The sequence below is a fragment of the Zosterops lateralis genome, assembly GCF_965231275.1.
Source record: "Zosterops lateralis genome assembly, chromosome: 3".
Taxonomy (NCBI): Eukaryota; Metazoa; Chordata; class Aves; order Passeriformes; family Zosteropidae; genus Zosterops; species Zosterops lateralis.
In genome coordinates this window covers 51799772-51826849 of record NC_139764.1, presented here as the reverse complement: position 1 = coordinate 51826849, position 27078 = coordinate 51799772, and the positions used below count along the sequence as shown (strand labels likewise).

Here is a 27078-nt window from a genome sequence, read left to right as displayed (position 1 = left end):
ATGGGAAACAAGATCATCTTCCATGGTGGCAGTAGAGGGATTTTAACTTAGTAGAAAGAGGGAGAAAGAAAAGGAGAGAAAGAGTACAGTGTACAAGAAATCATATAGCAGACAATTGCTACTTCAATAATCAAAAATATAGGTCCAGTCAGTATAGGGATTCCACCCTATGCAAGCCATCATCCCTCACCCTCTGAGTTCCAGAGATGGCAAGAAAAGATGCAAATCAGGATCTGAGGGGAAGAGTTCATAAAACCAGTCTTTCAGCTGCAATGAATGAAAGAGTTCAGCAGACTGGTTGGCAATTTTCTTTATTTTGCTTGTGCTTCTTAAAACAGCATTTTCGTATTGGTGAGGTTCAGCGTTTCACATATTCCTTGCCCACTTAGTAACAATTTATCGAGGATTAGACAGTTTTATAAAATTATTTTTGATACTATCTGGACTTGGTTAGTTGAGCTCCAAAATGGCCTAATGAGTTCAATTTAAGATTCTCTATTGCAATGCGACTGCACAGCTCATCAAAAAATACAAACCTTAAAGATACGGCAATTTTTCAACAGTTAGGTTGCCTTACGTTTTGGAGCTCATAATCTTACAAGTCCAGGTATCATTGTAACCCAAACAAGCACATATTTCCTGCATTACCATCCTTATTCCTTCCACTACCCTGGTTTCAGGGGGCTCCCCAGGGCCCGTATTACAGTCAATTATCTTATTACAATGCCAGAGATCCAAATGCCAGGATAATGGGGAATATCAGGGTGTACCACGGGAAAGCTACAACAAGTAAAAATTCTACTACATAATAGTCTGGTTGCCTCAGGGGGATTAAATATGTAACAAAAACTTGAGCCATTCCTGTATATTTGGCATATTTTTCTAGACAGGGTCCTGGGTTCAAATCAAATACCTTCCTAACTTACTAAACCCTTCACTGGTTTAGTAAAGCCATCTGAAAGCCGTTCTTCTGACATCTTGACCACTTAGGACTTCTTTGCTTACAGCTGGAGAAAAATTTCCAGCTGCCACCTCAGTCTGTGTCAACCCCCTTGGTTCCTTTGGCATAAACTACACTTCTTTCTCAATTCAAAGTAAGTTTATACCTTGCTCTGAGGAGGTAGGAAGGGATATACAAATCTGATTTCATAATCATATAAAATCCTGTCTGCACTTCCAAGCTAAATTCAGGAAGGAATCTTTTCCACCTGCTGTGGCAATCAGAGAGGAGACACAAAACAGCCCAAAACAATGCTTGTGACATTTATACACATACTGCAAAACTACTGAGACAAAACACATATGAATATAAATATCACAAAACATATTAAGATAAAAACATGTACAAACAATCACTGCAGCGAAGAACTGTGTCTTCTCTGCAGCCATACCTTTGCATGGAATACCTGTAGAAGGAGAGAGAAAAGAAATCTCGGTCCTACTTTGACCAGTTTTAGAAAGAAGGAATTATCCATCTGGTGTTAATTTTGTGTTCTTTGCCATGGGCATCTGTGGTTACTCAGGCATGCATGTTCAGGGGGCCTTTAAGACAAGCAGGACTTTCCCAATAGCTGGCAGGCCGAGCAGTACTGGCTGACCAGGAAAATGTATGGGGTTCCAGGGATCGTCAGTCCTTTTGCTTCCAGAAGGCACGGCAGGTGTCATGGAGCAGTAATGCTGTAATCATGGACATCACTTACTCTTCATGGGTCACTGATTGTGGTCACAGTGTCCCACAGTTGATCAGGTCACTTTGGATCCTGAGATTTCAAAAACCATTTTAGGAGACCATTTGTCCTGTCTACTATCCCTCTGGCTTGTGGATGTGGTATAGGGGGAGTGGAACACTCACAGTACCCCTCCAGTTTGCACCCATTCCTGTACTATTCCTGCTGTGAAGTGACTGCCATTATCCAATTGCATTAATTTTGGCTTAGGAAGGAAACTGAATTGTAATTTTAATCCTTTCACAGTACCTTCCCATGTAGACCATGCCACTGCTTTAGCCCACACCTAACATTTGAATGCCCATCAGCACACATTGTTTTCCTCCTGATTTGTCAAAAGGACCAGTGCAGTCCACCTGCCAAATTTCCCACAACCCCTTTCTCATCCTTAGGTGTAGGTGGGAAATGTGGAGAGAGTGTTTCTCCAGTCTGGTGCTGTAGCCCTGGTTTGTGCCTGAGATGTTTTGGTTTTCTGAAATTCTTTTCTCAGGGAATTTTCTGTAAACAAGAGAGGTGTTGTAACTGTACTATGTTTACATTCTTTCCCTAGGAGGGACTTCTTCTTGATGTCCCTCTGGTCTGACCAATGTGATTGAAGAGGTTTGTCTTCTTGACACCAATCAAATTGGTCTGTGTAGAATAATAAAAAGGAGACACATCCCAAAAATAAGGGAGTAATTTTCAGCCTTCTGAGGTTAGAGTCTTGTGTTGTTGTGGTGTACAACAGCGTCATGTTGCAGCACTGGCTGCAGACAGAAATGACTGTTTCACAAGTCCTTTGGGTGACAGGCCATCCTCTGCTTACCACCTCTCTTAACTGGTCTTCCATCCCAGAGTGGCCATGCTTCATATGCAGCCATTCCAATAAATGCCACCATTTCTCTTCTTGTTCTGCTTCCTTTTCCTCAGCTAAGACATCCAACTGAGTGACGGAGTCTACTTGGTCATTTAAGATGTGGGCTGGATGGTCCCCCTTCTGATGGGCTGCTACCCATCCAACTGATACCATTTTGGATCTTGCAGTTTTCAGAATTTCTCCCCACTTCTCTTTCTGTCATACCAGCAGTCTTTATACCTGTGTGTGCCAGTGGCTAGTAGCCAGTCTGAGTCTGGATTAGAGGCTTCAGGGGGGTGGTATGGAGCAGTGCATCCATCCCACCTATGCAGGACTTGCCCTGCCTCTCTTCCTCCCTCCTTTTAGTTGTTCTGAGCCAGTACCCATCTTCTCTGGTCTCTCACACCTATGTGGGCCTCGAGCAGAACTGCAGCTCTTGTGCTTCTGTTGCCTTCCTTGTGGCATAATTCATTACTATTGTGGAGACAGACATTGTACCATACTCACATGCCAGGCTGAACAGCTGCTTATATGAAATAGAAAAATTTCAGGGAGCCCAATATTTTATTTTCCTTTGTTCCCAAGGCAAAATGGCACAAATATCACCCTTCCATTTCCTCTGTAGACACACTCAAGGCTTTGAATTCAAGGAAGAAAACAGGCACCAGCAATTGCTTTTTACATTTCTTTGCACAGGAGCCTCCTAAGATTGACAACTTTGCAAAGATAGTACTGGGTTAAGCATAAAATTAAGCAACATATTAGAACAGAGAAGTCCTTCATTTGCTACTTATCCTATCTAGAGCCTATAATGATTATCTATCTAGCGTCCAGTCATTACAGACCAAAGGAAACCTCAAATTTGCAAGAAGACCTTGGAACCTGAAAATACGGAATAGCTCACTTATTACAGGCATCTGAAAGACTGCTGAACAAATACACAGCAGCAGAAAAAAAATAAGGCTGAAAACAACAAGCTGTCTTCCCACTTAAGGAGATATTCCTTGAGTGTTTGTCCTCTGTCTCTGAAGCTTCAGAGGACACAAGAACAGTGTGTGGTCCTGTCAAGGGAAAAGTTTTAAAGGACAAGCTGGGGAATGGATGGTTATTCAAAAGAGAAATCAAGTGGTTTTGTCAAAACACTACAAATGGAAGCAAAGAGAAACTAAGAAAGTAAAGCCAACAGAAAGAATTTGCACTTTTACATGAGTCCAACCAAGAAATGTTACGCAAACGAAGAATGAACCCAGTGGAACTTTATTTTCCAACACTATGTGGTTTTGGTTTTGGCTGGGCTGCACAGTCCAGTCATTTCCTGGATGGCTAATGACAAAGGAAAAAAACCCAACCCTTGTGACCCTGACACAACTTGTTATAAGTACAGTTAAAGGTAAGCTTTCTGCTATCTCCCAAGACACTTGTGGTTAACTGTGAGTATAAATATGTTGTTTGTGAACTTCTTGACAGTTAGAGGTATTACATCTAGAAGAAAAGTGGTGTTAAAGGCAGATCACAGTAGGTGCAACTTGGCATGGTACTGTCTTTAGATGGGATCAAGAGCTAGCACAATACACTAAAGGCATTTGAGAAGTGCCAGTGACAGGAATCACAAGGAGTGGGAAATAAAAACCAGGGAAAACCCATCTCAGAGAATAGACTTCAGGGGGCAATTGTACCACTACTTGCTAATTATCCCATTACCAGTCATCTCATCAGACCAGATGAGGGTAAAATCTAGAAGAGAGATTTTTGCATGGTTGAGTCAGTTATGGAAATAAAATTATGCTGTAGTCTGGTCAAGTAACAAGGTAACTAGGAAACTGCAGCAATGCCTACACATCTTTTCTTGGCATAAGATCACAGATCAGCATAACTGATGATCTACAGAAGGGTGATCTGCTTTCCTTTTGACTCTACTAGTACAGAGAAATATGAAATAAGAAAGCATGCCTGACTTTCTCTCCTTTGTATCACAGGTTTTTAAACCCATAAAAGTGTAACAGAAAAAATTAGGTAATTCTGGTCAGTTTAGACTCAGATTCAAACATAGTTATTGATGCTACATGATATAAAATGTTTGTGGTAGACTCTGAGATTTTCTAGGCAGCAATCTCTCTTTTAATATGTAAAAAGATCAATTTTTGTTCTTCCTATTTTTATTAAACAGTCTTAAACAACCAGAAATGCCTGTTTTATCTCTTTTTCCTTTTGTTCAGTACAAATTACAAGAAACATATTGATAAAGCCATAGACAGTTTACACAAAACACTAATTAACCACAGAAATTTGGCAACTTAATGATCTATGTCAAACAAATAGAAAAAAAAGTAGGGATAAACTAAACCACTGGTGTAATGTCTGACTTTTAAGCATGTCTCACATCACTCTAGCAGTGTAAATTACTCTCAATATAGATCTCCTTTACACAGATAAAGGGATGGCAAGTCCAAGTAATTATAGATGAAAATTGGTAATGAACTTCTAAAATGCCTATGCAAGCAATATTCTTCAGTGGATGCTTCTTAATGTCTTAGGCATTTGAATAGTATTGCAGGCTTATAATGAACTATAAAAGGGCTAGGAAATGTTACCCATGGACTTTTTGTGGCATGAGGCTTTACTGAATAGAAAATTAATCTTTGATTTCTCATTTGATTCTCTGAAAAGTCATATTAAAAAGAGCAACAATAGGTAAATAGTAGCCATTATGTCCTTAGAAGAGGTTCATGCTTATTTCTTAACTCTCCTGTGAAATATAGGTTGGCAATTCAGTTTTATCAGAGCCCCTGAAGATACACAATGCACATCACAACACTGGAGAGATGTGATTTGCTGCACAGATTTTTCAAGTTTTGATTTGTTTGCAAGATTTGATTTGTTGTGAAGCCACAAAAGGAGATTATTTATCCTTGGGCTGTTTTTCCCCTCCTTTTGAAGGTGGAAAGAAGCTGGTGGTCAGATTTCCCAGATGGTTTGTATGTAATAGATTTTAGGAAGTCTTAAAAATGAAGAACTTTGTTACATTTTTTTTTTCTCGCATCATTGTTTAACTTGGGAGTGGAAACCCCTTTCCTCATCTGTTTTTCAGAACAAGTCATCTCAAGGGCTCCAGTAAGCAGGAAATACAGAAAAAAAATGTGGTGAATTGCTCTTGAAAAGCTGCAGTTATTAAGCTTTAAAATGTTCCCCTAGTATTTGCATTATTGCCTAAACATGCCCAGTGTAAAACATTGAGCAATAAAAATAATTTAGATGTTAAGGTAACTCACAAGTACTTAAGCATGACCACCACTGTTACATTAGAAACCCAATAAAGATTTCATTCACATCTGCCCAATTTTTATGTGTGAAGGTTCCCTTGTGTCACTACTGGAAACCACTGAGAAGCTCCATGGAGAGCTAGGTGGATGAGTCTCAAGGAAAGAAAGTTTGCATTTCAAATAATTTTTTTCTTTTCCTTTTTTTTTTTTTCTGGAGTGAGGAAGCTGTTAAAAGAATATGAGAAACAAGGGAACTTTTAACTTTTTTTCTGCAGACACTCCGGTGTTTAATAACTTCCTTCTAACGAGAACCTCCATCATAGCAAAATTTCACTATTTTCTTCCACATAAATAGCTCTTCGGACAACAACATCTCCGTTAGATGTTTGCTACTTTTGGGCCCTGCACTCTTCCAATCTATAATCCCACTAAAGCAGAACCTGCAGTGCCTAGCAGTTTCTCAGGCACTGCCACGCTACCACTGGCCAGGCAAGTGGTAGCTGCTATGTGGTGAGAACTCTGCTGCTGGTGAGAATCAGGTTTCAGGAAGCAGCTGAGACGAGTGTAAAGTTAGGAGGTGCTGCTGTTTGTCTCTCAGTAGCCAGCAGAATAAGTAACAACAACAACAACCTTGTTAGGATTTCTTTTTAAGATGTAAAGTGGTAAACAATTATTCCCTCTCACCACAGAAAGGTCACACTTGGAAATGGAGCATATCTGTAGAATGAGCATGGCATTCCTTACTATGTTTAAGACACAAGTTGTTTTTGTATGAAACCCTTGGGAAAGCAGCTATCTCCAGGTACGTGACATATCTCTCGGGAACTGCCAATTTGTAAATACTGCAACAACACCTGTAGCACAGGCAGTGGCTAACTGGGATTCTTTGTGTACTGGTGGCAAGAGAAATATTGCCTGGAAAGAAATGCTCAGAATTGCCAAGAGAAAGTGAAGCTGAAATTCTCCAAGAACTTGAACAGTTTCGAGGTAAGGAGCATTGCAGGAGTGGAGGAGCACACAGACAACAGAATGGAGCTGAAACAGTGGCAGTGAAGAATCCCTGAATCCTGAGAGGCGTGAGAGAGCCAAGGAGGGTGTGCTTTGATGTGTGTGAGGGAGTGCACATCTAGAGTGAAAAAGGCACTTAAAATATTTAAACACAGACCAATAGTGTGAAGTTGCTCTCCCTTTTCCTTTCTACTATCAACAATAAGAAATGTGCCTGTTGCTAATCACAATCACAACTACTTCTAAATCCTCATCTCCCTTTAAAAATATAAATGCAACATAAATCACTGCACCCATAAAATGCGTATTTGCAAACTTGTCTATGCCCAGATTTTCTATTAGCTGTATTAGCTGATCCAGTCTCTGCCATCATTTCTGGAAAACTGCAGTCAGCTACCTCAACATGAATTGTGGCAGCTCCCAAAAGGCAGGCAAGCAAGTATAATAAGAGAAGGCTACCAGCTGGGTTTTTATTAAAGGAGTACCTGCAGTGTTTCACATATGCTTTGCCTTTCTTAACTTTGCAAAAGCATTCTGCATTTCTTCACGTATTGTGAAATTCCACATAAATGATGAAATGAAATTCTAATGAAGCATCGCTGAATATATGAAATTATAAGTGATAGATTGATATGTTAGCTGCTGTTAACTGACAGAAAGTGATCAGCTGTTGTGAAAGTAAAACTTTAAAGACCTCATACAGCTTACTAATAGTTCATGAAAAAAATCTGCTTCTTGTGAATTTATTTTGAACTACTGTACAATGAAATGAGAAAAAGAAAATTAGAGCTTAATCTTGAATTACAATAAAAGCAGTAACTTTAATGAAATGTTCACACATTTTTGCATTGCAACCTATGCTTAGAAGTAGACTGACATAGATGACACTTCCATGTAAAAACTCATAAAAATTTGGATTTTTTACAGCTTTATCAGCTATGTAAAGACATTGAGCATCTCTTGCCATTGAAAGTGACATGCAATATCCCAGTGGACAGGTCCCAAGACTGATCCAAAGAATATTTTTCTTTTGAAAGAAGACATGTCAACCCCACATTTTTACATACCTTCTGTGTGCTTTTTAATATTACTAACAACCCCCCTTTTTTTCTACATCATTTATTTTGTCAGCTCTGAATCCCCTCTGGAATTAACAAGGAGCAACCTGGACTTTTGCTTCACTTCTTCCCCATGTCAAAATGTCTTATAGCCCAAATTCCCTCAGGTCATTATGGTGTAAAACATGCCACAGTCAGCACTTTCACTACTCCTGATGATGACGTGGTGCAGAAAAAGTCTAAATTGAATCTCAAGATGCTGCTGGTACAATACACATTTAAAATTACTTGAACAATCAAGTGCCTACTGCAACATAGCTTTTTTATTATGATCCAAAATGATTTCAGCAACACACTGTATATTCTGTTCCCTTACACCTGTGAAAAACAAGAGAGTAGTAAAATCGTCTCTACCATTTTTCCCTTTTTGCCTAGTCTTTTGTATAGCGATGGGAAAACCTTTCAGGAAGAAAACATTCAGTAAGTTACACCGTTCATCCAGTTTGCAAAGACATGCACAGATTAACACTGTACTTACCACTCCCACAGGGAAAGCTAGAACAGCCATCATCCAGTCACGGAGGGAAATGAGTTTTTTCAGCTGCCTCTCTTGCTCTTGACTGTCATTCCCTCTAGTGAGAAGACTGGACAGGTCAGTCAAGACGCAAATCCCAAAGAAGACAGCCTGGATAACCTGCGTGGAAGAGAAACACACTCTTGAACACATCTTAATCTTTCAGTACTCCTCTTGAACAGAGAAGACCAGCCCTTTGGCAGAGAGCAGGTCAGACACACGCACACATGAGGAATATTGCCACAGAATTGACATGGGGAGTGGGAATACATCAGTCCCATAAATATGGGTAGAGTTTATTCACATAAAAGCCACGTGTGCTTCAAAGTCCTGTATGCACCTTGCTCCTCATCTACACAGAGAATCAATGTGAGTGGAAGGACCATTCCACAGCTGGCATTTCACCCTCACCTCAGGTACGTGCCACCTGTTGGGGGCTGAACTGCAGCCACCTCTTCCTGTGTCACTCCATACAGCTCATCCCCAAAGCAACTGCCTCCGAGGTGGAAAAGTGAGGAATGCTCCCAGTGAGAAGAAGGGAAAGAAACAGAAATAAATATTTCCTTCCCTAGTGACAGGAGGTCTCTCTTGGAGATTCTGTCTGCCCCAGACACTCCACCTAAAGGCGAAGTGCCTGAGACTTCCTGATAGACACAGCACATGACCCAGGGCTCAGCAAATCTATCCCTACTTCATCTCAGGTAGTGAATGATAGAACAAGAAAGCAGCAGGAGCTTTTCACTGTCTTTTCCTGATAGCAGACTGTCGCTTACCTAACTTTTCCTTTTTTGCATTTATATATTTGTGTGCAATGTAAGATTATCTGTTATATTAAATTAACCACCTGAACCCACTGATTTAGTTCAAACTTGACTTGATCTTAATGTGATCACTGAGATTTTTCTCCCTTAATTAGTTTAGTAAAATTGTAGTAAGTTAGCTCAGGAATGCTCTAGCCTGAGGACTTGCACATCCTTTCTAGTACAGTTCAGAGGAAGTGCACGCAGCTTGTTTACTCCCCAAGCTGGAAGCCCGGGTCACAAACCCACACACATCAGGTAATCTCAGGTAAAAAATTAACAAAACATGGGCCTGGTTCCCAAATTACACAGTGATTCATCAAAAACCATAAACATATATATGCTTAGAATTCATACTGCATGTCTTTCAAAGCAAGCATGGAGTCCTAGTTTAGAAGTCTTACTGAATACCTAAGTGTTCCACTGACTAGGAGTCTCTGACCAAGCAGAAGACTATCCATAAGAAATAAGAATAGCATATACCCAGATGATGCAAAACACAATTTATTATCTGCATACATCTTTGCAGAATTTACACTATAATAAGGCAGACAGGCAGGAAGGAAGGATGGAAGGAGAGAAATACCAAACAGATGTTGGTTACTAGGAAGAAATCCAGAGATGTGTAATGATTGGATGGATTAAAGTACACTTCCTTCCTCAACAATCCTTATATGACCCAAACACTTGTAAATTCTGGCTGTAAAGCTGTGAATGACAAACATTCAAATGGCCCCTGGATCTGCTTGCAATTCTGCTGCCATTGCTGTCTCCTCTCCAGGCTGTAGCTACATAGAATTTTCTTGATAAATAGATGGAGCAACATTACAAAACATTCCCTGAAGCCATGAGATGCGACAGACTATTAGTGCTAGATCTGTATATTGCACTAGAAAAAGGTATGACTATTTCAAATGACTGTTTGGAAAAGTTACTATCTTCTACATAATTTTTGAAAAGCCTTTTACATGTAAGCTGGGGCTTCTTGGAGCTACTAAGAACTCCTAATGCACTTTTTCATATTATTTGTTTGAAAAAAGCACTTAGTAGAAAAAAATCTTCCCATATTCAGCCCTGTTTTCCACCAAACAGATGGCCTATTTGGAGAGCTGAAATAGAAGAACTAATTATGCATTTGCTTGACTTATGAGGAGATATGATACCATCTACTATTCACTCAAGAGTGTGAATGCCAAACAAGACAGAGCTGGGGAAAAAAGTATACCTAATAGTAATGAGATCAATCTGGGTGTTAAAAAGTTTAGGCTGAGTACCAGGAAATATTTCCTAACAGTGAGCTCTGTCAGACCATGAAATAGTTTCTCAGAGGAAGTGGTGGAAGCCTCATGGCTTGAGTCACTCAAACCAATATTGGACAAAACACTCCATAATGTACTGAAGGGAACAGTATTATGCTGGCAGGGCTTGGAAGAGTGACTAATGGATTGTTTGCAGCTCTAACTACAATTCCCTGAAATGGTCCCTCTCCAAAGAAACACAGACTCAAACAATCACACGCCCACTTTCCAAGGGAATTGAGATTGTACATCCACTAATCAATCACAAACCGAGCAACTTCTCTCCTTATTATCCTGTTATGAACACAGAGCTTCAAGAGAAAATGTAATGATATCATTGGGAATCAGTGAAAATTCCTAACGGGAAATGCCCAAATGTTTCAGAGGGTAGGTATGAAGCAGACTGCTCTACAAAAACATTAACAAATAAAAATCCATATAGGAAAAAGAAAATTACATCTTTATTGAGAACATTCAGAGCCAATGAAAATATTGTACAGTGTTCAGGGAGGAACAGTTACAGCCTATTCATACAAATAATGTACATACATTCCCTCCATTCATTCTACTTTCTTTCCTTTCTAGAATGCACAAGAAAACTCTTCTGACACCTATCAACACTTAGGATGAGAGTTAGGACCTCCAGAGCTGCATGAGTCTCAGCAACATTAATTAAACAGAAATCAGTAATGATTTACATCCTTTGTGAGTCTGGCATAGGAACAGCACAGTACGCAGCTACTGGTGGTTTTTGGTATGAACCAAATTCTTCCATGCTCAGCATGAATGCTGTCTAATAGATGTGAAAATATCACAACAAGGAAACAGAAACTCCCTCTAAACAATGTTCTCCAAGGTGCCCTGGTGTTACCTCAGATTTAGGATCACATTTTCAAAAGAGAGACCTTATTTTGAAAATTTGCAGGTGGTGAATCTATACATGAAATATCCTCAAGCTGTTAAACAACTAATTTTTTTTCCCCTTGAAAATGTAAGCAAGAACAGCATTTCAGAGGAAATACTTTCCAGTTTCGTCTCTAACTAGAGCTCGAAGGAAAAAAGTGATTTAGAAAATGACAAATTCGACAGAAAACAGACACAGCTTCCCTATACCATGTAACAGTATAGACAGATAGTATCGATAGTATAGTTAGAATCAAAAACTTATAAGCAGAACATACAATCCCAATAAAATAACTGAACAGGCATAAAATACTTACTGCTGATCCTTTTTCTCCCTGAAGCCTAAAGGGGCCACTGCCACTAGAGTTGATACTACAGTACCTTTAAACTGTGATAATGTAATGACAAGTGGTAACAATGGCCATCTAAAGGATGTCATCAAACAAAACTCTGAGCAGAGAAAACACTGGTTAAGTTGCTAAGGAGAAAACAGCTATAAACATAAGATGAAACCAAGCAGCACAGAAACCTTCTCAAACAGTGAGATGTGTTGAATTACATAGAATAAACTAAGTGTATCTGTCTGTCTACTACAAGAAAATAAAGACTTGCTTCAGTAGAACAGTTTTTTTCGCAAGGCATTCATTTCAGGACTGCAGCTAATGACCACCTCATACTTCCCCAATTTGACTTCTTAAAAGTCAAACAGAAATCCATAAATAATATATTTCCTCATAATATATTATATTTCCTCATAAATCCATTTCCAGAGCATGGAGACTCCGTTCTCCCCCATGCCATGAAGCTCCATGGTGTGAAGAAGATCTCTTGATATTATGAAAATTCTGTTACTAGTCTTACCAAGACAGAAATCCCCCATTAAATTCACTGAATCTAGAATTTCATTCTCTTTCAAGTTCACTCTCATAATCAGAAGCATTCCTTAGAGCTCAGGGCAGGAGAACTGGAAAAGTCTCTGCAAGCACTAATATTATCCAAGGGTAATTTTTCCTCTACCTACCTATGATTATGAAAAATCACTGTCCTCAAGTTATCATTTTTGAGATTAACACCACTTACTTCATGTGGCCCCTCTATGAGATAAGGCATCAGTCTTGGCTGGCAAATAGGCAGCGCTGCCAGAATAAAACATGGGAGTAACACTCACAAAACCCACCAGAAATAACAAAAAAGCACTAAGTAACCAAACATAACACATATGATAGGATGACTAATTCATAGAAAGGTGTCAGGGAGGCCTCAATGATCCGTGGGGGCAGGGAGTGGCAGAGGAGTAGTCAGGGCCCGTCCCATCCCCAGCCAGGAGCAGAGCAGCCAGTGGCAAGGGGCCAGTCCCAGCTTCCGGGCATCAGGCATCTCCCTGGGGACGGGCCACTGGCTCCAAGTGCTGGGACAGACATAACCTGACCCACCAAACCACTCAGGCTTAAGACACATGTTGTATTTCCACAAGAATATGAAAGTTTAGCTCTACCAGCATGCAAAATCAAATTGCTGAAAGTTGTAATTTCTCTCTTATTTCAGATTTTACAATCTGTTGTATAAAGGAACATGGTCTGATTTTCTTCTTCAAACAACGGAAAATTATTTATAACCTTGGAGTATCAATTACTGGTTGCTGTCACCTTAGCTTTAATTTCTACAGCCTCTAGACATTATTACTTCCTGTAACAAATGAACTACACTTCAGAAGTTAAGATGAATGTTTCAAGTGGTGTCGTGTATGGGGCTATTTGCAGACACCTGTGGACAGCCTGCATCCTGTAACAACAGCTCAGTTATCTGTAGTTGCAACACGCAGGGGAAGTCCAGGTTAGATAGAGAATAATAAGGTAATTTTAATAGAAAATGCTTTGAATGAAGTAATGGATTTAGCTGTGTAATAAATATATTAATGTTCTTGATTGCAGTGAACTACTGATTCTTCTTGCCCATTGCCATTCTACCACTACTCACAGGCACACTGCTTTATTCTTGTCACTTCTCCTCTCCTTGCTGTATCTTTGTTAGTTATGATAGCAAGCAGAAGCTGGACAACACATTATCACGTGCTAAATCTTTGTATCAGAGAAGCTACAGACTTCAGACACAAAAAAGACAGATCTTTGTGTCTACAGACAAATGAAAGAAAGGAATAAAGAAAAACATGCAAGAACCAAGAGTTTTTTGAATACTAAAATACAGTGTAATACATCTAACCACTAAACCTACAACTAATGTATCCAAGAACCACGAAAAAGCACTGGGCACTACTCAGAATCATTATTTCTGGGCAAGGAATAGGGAAAAAATACTCTTATTTCCAAGGTCAGAAACAAAAAAGAAGCATCACCCCAGAGATTCATCAACAGTAAGCTGAGGCAAACAGGCAAAGCTCGTACCACATCTTCTTCCACACCAGCTGCAAGTGCCTTGATTGTTTTAGGTTGCTTTGTTTCTTAAGCAGGTTTTTACATCATAGGCCACTTCAACACAGAAAAGGATGAGCCCCTGGCCCATCAAAAGCCAGTAGTGTCAGAAAACAAATACATCATACTGAGAAGAAAACTAACTGACAAGGCAACAAAAACAGAGTAAGCCAAAGGAATACTTAATGCAAATGCCACCTATTTTACTTTGAGTTCTTTACTGGTTAGGAATCCTGAAATAAGTGTTTCTTCTATCCTGCCTTTCTTTTTTACTTACACAAATTAGAACTAAAAACGACACTAGTAAAACATGACACATACTTTTATCAGAGGAGTCATTAGAATCTCAGTAACTGGATAAAGGGAGAGCCTTATAAATGTCTAGCACTGTCCTCATCCAAGCTAATGACTCATGTCTCCCTTTGCAGCCTTCAGTGGGGGGATGGCTCTTCCACCCAGCATATTGCACATGAAGACTAGGCCTTAGTAGGAGATGTAACTTTATTTTCATGGTTTAGTCATATGATATGAACTGGCTTATAAAACATGCCTAATCCCTTACCATATGATGCAAGTTCAGGGAGTCCTTTAAATATAATCCTTTACATTCTACATAACTTCCTGTGGTCTTTTTTTGAAGCCCACCAGCATGGTCCAAATATAACCAAGGAGGGAATTTTAAACCACTGAGATTTTATAGGTATACAAAATGATAAAATCTACTATGAAATTAATATGTATGAAAAAAATTGTTTGACTCTTGGGTCTAGTTTTTATAGGTACTACACTGTTCAATTCATTGTGCTTAAGCACCTATTATAAAGGTGTGGAATGGGGATCAAGCTGTGTAAGATAAGAAGATTTTGTGTTTCCATGAAAAGATACCTTTTAAAATCATGCCTGTTGGAATATGAGATGTGTTTTAATCTGGACAGACAAAAAAGCAACTAAACAGGCTCTTTCTTTCTCTTTTTATCTTCCCTCCACTTAAGTCAGGAAAATCCCTTACTCTGGTACTCTTAAGTCCCAGATCATTCTGTTTGAGCATGATTCTGTCTCATAAAGGTTTCCAAAAATATGCAGCACAGGTCACAAATACTATTTGTGCTAATATAGTTTTAAAAGCCGTTTTCATAGTCAGTACTTCTGTAAGGACAAGTATTACTTACTACAGCAAACTAAACTGGAATTTGGTACACTAGCAAAAGTATTTGGAAATACTTAATTCCTTGACAGCAACAAAAACATCTTTATTCTTTTTACCTGGGTGCAATACCCCCAGCAAAGAAAAAAAAAATAAAAATCCATAGTTGACAACTGAGGAATTCATTTAAAAGTGCTATTCTGTCTCAGCTGAGTTGCATAGATGACATTTTGAACATGATCTCAGCATGACAGAGTGTATGCCATCTGGCTCAGAAGTGCTAACAGCCTGGAATCCACTGCCATGTATCAAATGAAGAGATGGAATGGACAAATATACAATGTACTAAAGAAATACGAATCAAAATTTCAACTGATGCTGAGAAAGTACTACATTTTCTCAAACCTTTTGCAATTACATCAGCTGTATCATTCCTCTCCAACACCGTATCAGTCTTCTTCTTAGATGTTCATATATCTTACTTTGATCTTGGTTAATACACTCAAAGAAGCACAAAGCTCATTGTTACAGTACTTAAGAAATTATTATTCTATTTTTATCTTTATATTTTTAATTGTTTTGACTAAACTCATTTTCTAATAAATCCCCATCTTCTTCCTTGCTCTCTTATATTGTGTATAGAAAAGCTGCCATTACTACTTATTGTATCCTGCTCATAAGACAGTGTAATTTCATTAAATTTATATAATCCATTCAGCAAACATGTATAATACAGTTTATTCAGAATAGATTATGATTTTATTAGGTTATATATTTTATGTTTTTCTTTGGTAAAGATTAATCTTATTAGGATTATACACTGCTCAGAAGGTTATGTCATTATTTTGGCTTAAATGATAATTTTACACACTTCAGCATGATTGGTATACTCTCTGCAGCAGTGCCCTTGCAGTCAAGGCAGGAAAAGCAGCTCTCTAGACAATGTTTGGGATAGCTAGCTAAAAAGGTAAGACTTGTTCTACAGCTGTCTGTGCTAAAATGAGCTTTAGGATAGGGTTTCCCATGGCTAGAAGGCCCCTAGCAGTTTGTAAGCTAATTACCCCCAAAAAGAAACGTTTTATTAAGTGCAAAACTTTATTTTTAATAAATTGTTTTATTAAAACTCCAGAAACTTCTGCATTGCACCAACTTTGTCATGTTTAGAAATACAGTTTGAATACCACTACAGTGAAGCAATGTTGACTGATCAAAGAGTAGCCCATTCTGCTTTTAATTTCTTCCCTTTTTAATGAATAAAATCATAGCTGCCTTCTAAATTGCTGAATTTAGATAATGCCATTACAAATGTATCTCAGGAACATGGGGACAGAGCTAGAAATGCAAATGAGAAAGTCACTACAATCTTCTGAGACACAGCAACCTCAGTGCTGCCCTACCATGGCTTAGGAAATAAAAGGTTTTAAAGGTCTGTTTCCTGAGGACCATGAAAATAGTAATGAATGACTCCACACACCAGTCCAGAAAGACAGGCTTTTACGTGATATGCATCTAAGTTGGGCAATTCTCCTCTCCAGGGAAGGTAAGGGAAGGAGACACTGAGGGCTTTATCCCACTTAGTCATTCATCCAACAATACACAAATAAGTCAGTTGCAAACCCATACTGTGAAAAACAGCTCAAATCTCTGATCAGGCTCATCTTTAGCTTTTGCTTAAACTTTTCTTCCTTTGTGCACTGCTGTAGCAGCTGAAGTACAATTTATGACAGATAGGTATATTCATAAATAAAGTTATTACTAAGATAAAGATTTTCTGCAATTTAGACCACAGCAAAGGATGCTGCTATTCAAGCTCCACTTGAAAAAAAAGGACATAATTCTGTACATTAATTATAAAGCACCTGGTTCAATGAAAGGTGATCTAACATGTTGAGGCATCCTCATAAACAGGACTGTTCTTTACATAACACTTCAAGCAAGACACTGTTCTAAAGAGTTGCATTTCGGGAGGAGAAAAAAAAAATCTCATTATCTCACATCTCTAAAGAAACCATGGGAAAACCCCGATACAAACTAACTGCATTTAAATTAAATGTACAAGCGGGGGTTAAGCGTTCACTAGGTGTGTGGCATTCCAACCACAGATGATAACACTTCCCTGCTTTCATTGTCTTTCTCACGAATCAATCTCAGAGGAAATGAAGGATTTGTTTCCTGATTGTTGTTGGTAACAGCAAGGCACTGGGAAATGAGCTGGCCAAGGCAACAAGGCAGCCGGGGACCCCAGGGATGAACTCAGGTGTCCTGACCCCTAGGCAGTTCTCCAGGCATTGTATCAAGGTTATTTTCCACACACCTACACTCACTCTTATAGAAACAGCCACTTCCAATGCCCACACATTTAATTGCCTCCAAATACAGCCATACTACTGTTAGCATAAATCCAAATATTTCTCCTCTTATGCAGCTCACAGTGATCAGAGTTTTCAAACATCTTCTTTAGTGTACTGTGTCTTCAATAGTTAGATACTATAATTCCGACCAGCTGATCTATTTCTGCCAACAAACTAGAGTTACCAAGGTCTCTAATACCTTTGGAGATCTTCGTGCCCATTTTACTACTCCCACCTTCACTGTTCTAGTATCATATTTCATACAGCAAATATTGAATTTAAACAATACTAGTAGCAAATATGTATTTTTAACTTTTCCCCTTGTTTTGTTCTGTATGAGTAAGAACATGATGTGCTGCAATTTCAAGTGGTGTACACTTGGCTTCCCAGCATCCCCACAGGACAGGTCACTGAGCAGAAGCAGCACAACCACCTCATCTGCTACCTGGAGATTGTCTTTAGAGAGAGGTCTGAAAAAGAAAACAGCATGGAACTCCATCTTGCCTTATATGCTCATGAACAGACACAGCTCAAACCTCTCTCACTCTTTCTTACTCTAACCAACTTTAACTCTGTCCTGAGTTTCCAAACTAACCTTTCAGAGATACCTGTTTACTGTACTTCTGCCTAACTCACTACTTTTCGTTTCATTTGCAAAAATAAAGGAAGAGAAACTATATAGAAGTTTAAAGTTACATCCCCCTACATATTAGAGGAAGCCACTTTATGACAACTACCTGATATCATACCAGGTTCCAGACCCCTGAGATTTAGATATTCTCCATGAGCACTGAACATATTTTTTAGTCAGTAAGCACTACATGTTCAATAATAGGCTACCCTTTCTTCTTGAAGAAACAGAAGGTTCAAACAACACCTGTTGTAGCAGGTAAGAAAGCAAATCACTCCAGTAAAGAGACCTTTGCTGAAGTGTAGTTCTGGCGACAGTGCGCACGGTGTTTTTGATTTTCCATGGCAGGAAAACTAGCTTGTAAACCTGGCAGCCTGGGATTGAAAAAAAATAAATTAAAAGGCATCTCTGCCTACCAAAGAACATAGCCTACATCAGCCAAGCAGGACACACCAGGAAATGCCCAAGCATCAATTGGCCTCTGCAAAACCACTTGGTACTCCCAACACTCCTGCCTCCATGCATCAGGTGGGAACATGCACGTGCACTCCGAATTAACTCAGTAGCTGTAATTGTAATAATGCAGCTGGGGACAAGGGCTGTGCCCCTGCACATGCTGGGCATGCTGAGTCACCCATAGGAACTCCCTGGGCAGTCCCGGGAACTCCCCAGCCAGTTTCTGTGCAGATGAGATAATTGATTGATAGCTACTGGAACCCGCCCCGGGCAGTCCCAGCTCCACCAGAGGTCTGAGGAATCGATAGAAGAACTCCACTGGCAGTCCCAGTCTATGTTAACAAGATAATCAACTGCACGTCAGAGACTTGGGAGGCAGGGAGTTCCCAGCAGCCCTGGGAACAACCTAGGTGGATCCTGCTTTGCTCATATGAAGTAAACGGTGAACTAATAGACACTATTTATCTATTGAGATATGTCTACCATTGAACTGGACAACTTTTTGCACATAGATGAGATGATTTTAACTAGAAAATCATCATGCATACTATACTGGAGTGTTGACAAGGGACTGCAGGCCAGCTGGAGAAAACCAGAAGTTGGGGGGTTCTCATCCAAATGAGCTGAAAAGGCTGCTACAAGGATACTTGTGATGGAGACTCCCATCATCACCTGGTCAGAAACTGGCCTTACTGTCATAACAGTGACAACAGCAACACGAGATTGTTAGCTAACACGTAAACCAATGTGTGTGTAACATGAACCAGAACAGTCTCTTAAGAAAATGAGTCTACCACCACATAAACTGGCCACAATGAAATGCCACACAGATTTAAAACATTATCCTAGAGTATAAGAACATTGGTCCAAGTAAATACATCTTATGTCACTGTCTTATTTTACGTAAGGTACCTCTAATTCTGACTTGCAGAATACATACTCTTTTCCCAAAACACTTGGTAAATAAATACTTTCCAGTATTCTGCCCTGTTCTTCACAAAACAAAACAAGCTGGTTACTCAGATAACGTTCATAAACGTTGGAGGTTTCCAGGCCATGCCCATTTGTTTATAATCTGGGAGCAGCCCATTGCAGCATCAGGCCCAGACACCCCTGCAACAGAACAAGGCCACCTTGCAAGGCACATACATGTAGAATTTAAGTGACCTCAGTCGATTTCTTGTGTGAGATGAGTGCTCACAGATTGAAGCCCAAGAAGAAGGGCTTTAAGAGTCCAGCATCTAACTTTTGGAACTGCTCACTTAACACATGGTGAAAGGAAAAGACAAATTCCTGGTATTAACGTTTATGCAGTATCAGAGTGTATTACTTGCTAACAGATGCACCTTCAACACCCATTTCAACTCAAATTGAGCTTAAAGACTATTTCCAGTCTTCAGAAGATGCATATTACTGACAATGTCAAAGAATATTATGCCCACCTTTCCTGGTAAGTTGTGCTAATGTAGGACAGAGCCCACAGATGTCTTTGGAACTTATCCTGAGGTTCCAGCCCTTTGCCTGTATTTCACCATGAAAACTATCTGCTAAAATACTTTATCTGGAGCAAGAAATAGGAATCAGAAACAAGGATTACTTTCTCCTGGATGTAGACACTGGACAGTAGAAACCGGACAGCCACAATTCTAAGTAAAATTCTTCATAAATTCTCTGTCTACCATTTTGCCACTAAAATAATTGTTTTCTTGGTGCAAAAAACTATATATATTTTACAAGTCTCACCATAGAGCTCATAAATATGACATTTCTTCATGCGTTACTGAAACCTCAAGGAAAACACATGCTGGAGATGTTTTTCAAGTTCCAGTTAACTCAATCAGTTTACTTTGTTTTTCCCACTGCACTGAAGGGAAGAAGCATGTGTGAACTCCAGCCATATCCAAAGTTTGCTATCCAGATCAGCCATTTTACTTCTTCATTTCTATTTATAAACACAGTTAGGTATTGCAAGAACCAGACTATTTATCCATGAAGACTGTCAAAACAGATAATGTATTGTGTCTCACTGAATTACAAACTGGCTGGGTGCCTAGCCTATTGACTGCAGAAGTCCACTCCATTACAGCTCCAGCAATGTCTTCTATCTACTTCACAAAAGTTTTTAGAAGCAGACAGCTGTGAAATGACTATATAGATCATACAAATTATATTTTTTACTCCTTCTGTTGGTTACCTGCAATTATTGGTTACTAGTCCTGATGCCAACTCAGGAAGAATAATACTTTACCAGAAAATCTAACTGAATGACCTTCAGTCTAATGAGACACCACTCAGCAGTGATCTCCCACAGTATCCACACAGATGCGTGTTAACTTACTCTGCTGGAACTAGTGCTCTGATAAATTGTGTTCCTTATGTGTTTAAGGAACGCACGTGCAGCCACAGTGCAATCAAAATTAGTATTACATTTCAAAGAACTGAGTCCTTAGTGTAGTAGCAGTTACTATACAGTGATAGTTATCATGAGAACCATGAAATTTTATTTGAGTCACTGCAGGCATTGCTTGTATCTGCTTCCAAAATATCCAAAACAGATAACTAAAAATCAAAACTAATGACACCTGCAAGAATGGCAAATTGAATACAGGTAGGAAAACATCTTCTTTTGAGTGAAAAACACTGAAACAAAACAATAACCCAGAAAATAAACATTGACTCCAAGTTAGAATACCACAGCTTGCCTTTATATGAAATTGCATTATCTTTCAGAGGAAAATACAATTTAAATACTGGTTTGAGTTATAAAATACTTGACATCCAATCATCAACTTGCATACATGCAGTGAAGTAAAAGCACATTGTGCTTCCCTGCAAAGGGTTTTCTTTTCAAGAAGCAGGCTTTATCCAGCTATGAACATAGTCAAAACATGTACTTCATCTAAAAGCAAAATATGATATAGTATTGCAATAAAGAAGAAGAATAATTAATATAAAACTACTACAGGAATTTCCTGTCTATAATTACAACACCTGTATCAATGCCAAGGTCAGCACATTAACCCATAGTCAATTTGAGAAATAAGCACAAAAAATCTACAGCAGAAATGGTCATATTTTAACCATGTGTTTATTGACCTTGTATGGAAAAGGATAATATCGTATAATGATGTACACAATTTAAATGTATTTAGCTTTAAAAAAATAATTAATCTGCATATCACAGTACTACTCTAGCATTATAATTGCTTCTGTACAGACTTTTTTGTCCTTTTTTGTCTTTTGTCATTAGCACTCCCCAGGTTTTCAGACCGAAGATGGAGAAAGTATTAGATGGACTCTTGCCTCTCTAAGCAACTCAAGAAATCTGAAAGGATCTCATGTACTTCAGTTCTAGGTTTGCTTTCCCTTAATAGCACTCAGTCAATCAGAAATTATTTTGCTGCTAAAAACAGAGACAGCCAGCTTCAGATAGGACTTTCTCCTTGGTATGATGAGACTGTTATCATCTTTTGAAGAAACTTGAAACTGATCAAAGAAATGATCTGTTTGTTTCTTATCCATCTCTTATTTAAATGATTCTAAATGTCATATGGGAAGGGTGTTTTACATGGAACGTCATAAACCAGCCTAAATCGATGCAAATTACTCAGCAGCATAAACTGTCCATATTTTGCAGTATTTCTATCAAGATATGATTTTTTTTTAAAATCAACAGAAAATCATTACGTAGAGACCATAAATTGCTAACTATCTATAATAAAATCTCAAAAACAATGAATTCTGCTTCCCTGATTTTAATTTCTTTACTCTTACTAACGGTAATCTTCTTAAAGAACTAATGAGAGAGATTTTTTCATGTATAATTTTTACAGGTCATTGTATTTATTTACATCAAAAAGAGGAGTAAGATTTATAACAGAGATGTTCCCTATCAGTGGCAATTTCATAAGAAGGCAAAGTAGTACATCTGTTAACTTCACTGTTGCATAACAGCCCAGGAGGAGCAACCAAGAGCAAAGCAGACAAATCCACAGCAATTTACTGTTTTGTAACCCAAACCAGTGCTTTAAATACAACTTGAAAAAATACAGGAAGCACTACTGTAGCTGGACAAAACAAAAAAATGCAATTTCCTTGTCATAAGATATACTTAGTAAGCAGACTGCTACGTTTTGCACGACTTGCCATTTTTGGATGCAGCCTCTGGTGAAGAAAACTGCAGAGAAATAAGGCCTAAAGCATTGATGCCATGTGAGCATTACAAAAATAAACACAACCACCTAGTCAACCACAGGCAGAAAAAAGGAATCCAGAGTTCAGGAAGGTAACCAGACTCATAAGGGCCAAAACCAAGTAGCAAAATGGCAAACACCCTAAAAAATGAAATCTTGGTTTTTGCTATACTCCTTATTTTTTATTATATTAGAAAATAGTGACTAAAATAGTGCAATTATTTTATTTCTGTTAGATAAGTATCATGACTGGTGATAGGCTGAAATATGCTAAAATATCTCCAAGCAGAATTCGGGACAGTTCTGAACTAAATAAATGATCTTAACCTGATATCTGTTGCAAATGCAAAGAAAAGCTTGAAACAACACATTATGTATTTAAATGACATACTAAAGAAACTATGTTTTCTGTAGTAAGTAAAACCAGATTTAGTGTTTCTTTTAACTATGCTTTACAAGATTTTAGAGGTAGTAGATATTATCCTCCCACACCTCATTGTTATTCGCAGGTGAGTAGGAGGAAAACCAGTTTTTCTAATTCCCAGCTAGTTTCTCACTGAATTGATTTCTCTTCATTCTGTGTGAATGAAATAGTTACTGAACTAACATAATGAATAACAAGAAATACTTTCTCTGCATCTGTAGAGGAGAGCAGTATTGTCAAAAAGGCAATTAATACTGAAGGAAACTAGCTCTGGTGCTTAACCATTACCTTTAAACAGTTCTGTGGTGTGGTTTCTGTTAAAAACTTGGAAAATCTGGATGCTAAATGCTCTAAATGCTTATAAAAGTACCTGAAAATATGCTGTACTGGGATACATGATGGATTATGAGTGTGCTACACTATCACACATCCAGCAAACAGGATTATCACCGGTGAGATCCTTAGCAGACAATGTGATTGAGCAGTTCTGTACAACACAACAGAAAGAGATGGATGTGTAACTGTAGAAGAGTGGAGGTTTCCAACTTATTACTCATAACTCAGGTGGACAAAGTCCTAGAAAACCTGGGTCAGTGTTGAGCATGATCTGACTAAGGGATTGGACTAGATGACCTCATGGCTTACCTTCCAACTTGAGTGATCCTGTGATTACATTAAGTCTGGGGCTTCATGTAAGGAAAGCATTTACTTGCATGAAGGATTGTGAAACCTCTTCATTGTTTGCAAAATTCACATATCTCTTGATTAACTCCAGCTGATCACAAAATTTTAAACATTTCTGAACTATTTTCACAATTTACTGAAGGAATTTTCCTATGGTCATTACAGGTTAAAGCTTCACATGAGGATTCTGGTGAACAGGCACTGCTTCAATAGTACTAGGTCTTGTGCAAGTGTGTCCCTTCTGGTAAGACTTCAAACATGTTACTCAGAGGGAAAAAAAAGTAGTCAGACATAGACCAGCTTTTGAGGGTAAAATTGTATACTGGACCATCACTAACTGATAGGTATTCAGTAGCACCCGGTTGCTATTTTATATGCTTATACAGAAACAAACAAAAAAATTCAAACTCTATCCCAAGTTGTCACCCATGTAAATCTGGAAATCATTCTCCAATTGCAACATTCGCACTTGACAGGTTCAACTCATCCATTAGAATAAAGAAGAGTTACCTGTGCATGTTTAGGCATGCACCTTACTGATTCATTCATTGCCATTTTCTGTCTAAACAGGTCAGGAAGTTTTTACATACACTTACATACCAGAACTGCCTCTTAAGCCTATAGTGACTGTTCAAAATCTGTTTCTATCTCCATCAAACTGAAAGACATTGAAACAAAAAGCTTTGTCTTTTCTATGTAGTTTTACAGTCCACTCTTTTTCAGTCATACAAAAAATTCTTACTCATACCATGTCAAACTTCTGGTTCACATTAAAGGGATGCTATCCATTCTTTGGTGAGGTCCTAATCATGGAATTTTTTTCCTGGATCCACCTTGCTGGTGTCAGCAGCAAACTAACACCAATTCAGCTTTTAACCAAGATGCACAATGTTGATAAAAAATTATCATTTCAATAGCAGCCAGGCAAGTTGCATATGAAATGCAGCACTAATTTAATTTCTTGAAAAAGCTTATTAAAGTTTTGCAGGTAGTCTTTCCAACAGCTAATGGTACGCTATGAAAGGGTTTATCAACTAGGAGACTAATTTAAGGATTTGAATTCCCATAGGTGGTTGTCCATATGTGTGTGCAATATTGACAAGACAATAACAAACTAGGATGAAATTCTCTTTTCACTTAGTTGAGTCTTGTCAACTAAAATGTAAGAGGCAAGATACAGATGTAACCAAAGTTATTTCCTCCACTGCTGGTAACAAAAACTTCAGTTTGTCTTGGCATACTGAAGCCTTCCAGTTTAATACCTTGGACATGTACATTCCTCAAAAGGAGTTTGCCATTCCTCACCATTGGTCCTGAAAACTAGAGCTAGAACTCTGAACCTTAATGCCTGTCTAGGGCACCATAATTACATTTATTTCAGCCTGCAGAGATAAAGTCAGGTAAAAGAATAAGAACAAAGAGACTGTGGCAAGACAATTATTGCTACTTTTCCCCTTCCAAGTTCAGTTCTATATAGCCTACATATATACTCCACAAACAAGATTCAATCATTCTCATTACATGTCCTGGGGGTGTCTTTTTCCTTTATTTGGCCCTGTAGAACACGCTGAATGGATCTCACATGTATGTAGTGTTCTCTGAGCTTTCTATTTGTTCTGTATACAATAGGATAAAGTAAATTTCCTTCACAGTAGCTAATATGGGACTATATTTTAGATTAGTGTTAAAAATAGATGTTTAAATTATTGCTGAGCAGTGCTTGCACCAAGTCCAAGCTTTTTCTGCCTCTCACACTGCCCCACCAGTGAGGAAGCTGGGGGTAAAGAGGAGATACAGCCAGGACAGCTGATGCCAAGAGACCAAAGGGATATTCCATAGCAGATGGTATCATGTTCCTTATATAAGGTGGAGGGGGAAAGAAGAAAGAGGGGGATGTTTGGAGTGATGGCATCTGTCATCCCAAGTAACTGTGATGTGTGATGGAGCCCTGCTTTCCTGAAGATGGCTGAACACCTGCCTGCCCAGGCAAAGTGGCAAACGAACTCCTTGTTTTGCTTTGCTTGTATGCATGGCTTTTGCTTTTCCTATTGACCTGCCTTTACCTCAACCCACAGGTTTTCTCACTTTTACTCTCCTGATTCTCACCTCCATCCCACCGCAGGGGGATGAGCGAGGGCTGCGTGGTGCTCTGTTGCTGGCCAGGGTTAAATCATGACAGTACTCTACTACTGCTGGTGGTTACTGAACTTTAACTGCAGCAAAGTTTCTGAAAAAAGCTCATTTCTCTAAGCATTTGGAGCATGAAAGCATAGAAGACATCTACATGAAGGACTTTCAGATAAGCTGGACCAAAGGGCTGTAACAGATTCCTCTACATACTGTCAGGTAGAATTAGGTTGCTGGTTTGTTTTTATTATTTTTTTTTCCTCCAACATTTGATAAAATATCCTACATATTAAGGCAATAAATATTCTATAATGTAGTTAAAAATACTGAATTACTGATTTATTTGAAGAAAATTATGTGAAGAAAAATTACAGCCAGTATTTCAGAAGAGTCTCTACAACCATTTACAGGCAGGACTTAAAAGAAACCTTCTAGAATTCATAGCCCAAGGTACAAAGCAGTGGCAAATCATATTTTATCTGATGAAGACATCATCCAGGGAAGTAACACTAGCTACTTTCATTGTCAATTTTATAGATAAACTGAAGTCCAGAGAATTTACTCCCTGTGATCACATCTTAAAGCTCAGGACATTGTGGAAGAAGACAGTCAAAACTCTTGACCAAGCAAGACTCATTAAATAATCCTTTTGAACTTGATAGAAGTCAGTTGGCAGAAATTCTTCAGGATTTGATTACCTTCCTCTCCTATAGACATCTTTTGAATGCTTATACTTAAATATAGTCATGAACACTTCTAAATAAACACTGCTTACATCTGTCTTTTGCTGATAAAGCAATGCCCATTTACAATTCTATGCCCTATGATAATTCTATCATGGAAAAAATATATTTTCAGTTACGGACCTTGACAAGGAGTGCAAAAAATTTAAATGAGTGCTTCAGTTTGTCTGTTTACCAGATTTAACAGGTATTTCTAAATCCTATCTACTTCATGGAAGAAAATCAGATCGAGGCTGGACAAAGGCTATGTCTTGAACCTTCAGTGTCCTCTATGTCTACATACAAAGTGAGGACAAGTTGTGAGCACTATCAGATGACAACAATGTGTAGTTGCATTGCTAAGATGCAAATGGCAATAGAAGGTGCAAGCTAGAGGCCTTAAAACTGGATGAAGAAGGCACAGAAATTCAAGCAGTAAAAAAGTTACATCCTC

General features: G+C 38.6%; 1 protein-coding gene and 1 long non-coding RNA gene across 2 annotated transcripts in view; one reads left to right on the top strand and one right to left on the bottom strand.

The window, feature by feature from the left end:
- AIG1 (androgen induced 1) overlaps nt 1-27078 on the bottom strand; it is a 125075-nt gene that overhangs the window by 80729 nt on the left and 17268 nt on the right. Inside the window, exon 2 of the mRNA XM_083855988.1 lies at nt 8427-8582. Coding sequence (XP_083712114.1) covers nt 8427-8582 — 156 coding nt within the window. The remainder of the gene's footprint in view (nt 1-8426; nt 8583-27078) is intronic.
- Nucleotides 3508-26204, top strand: LOC310906602. The gene is made up of 5 exons (XR_014589455.1): nt 3508-3952; nt 6512-6624; nt 21725-21829; nt 23941-24019; nt 25851-26204. It is a non-coding gene; the product is annotated as an uncharacterized lncRNA (long non-coding RNA).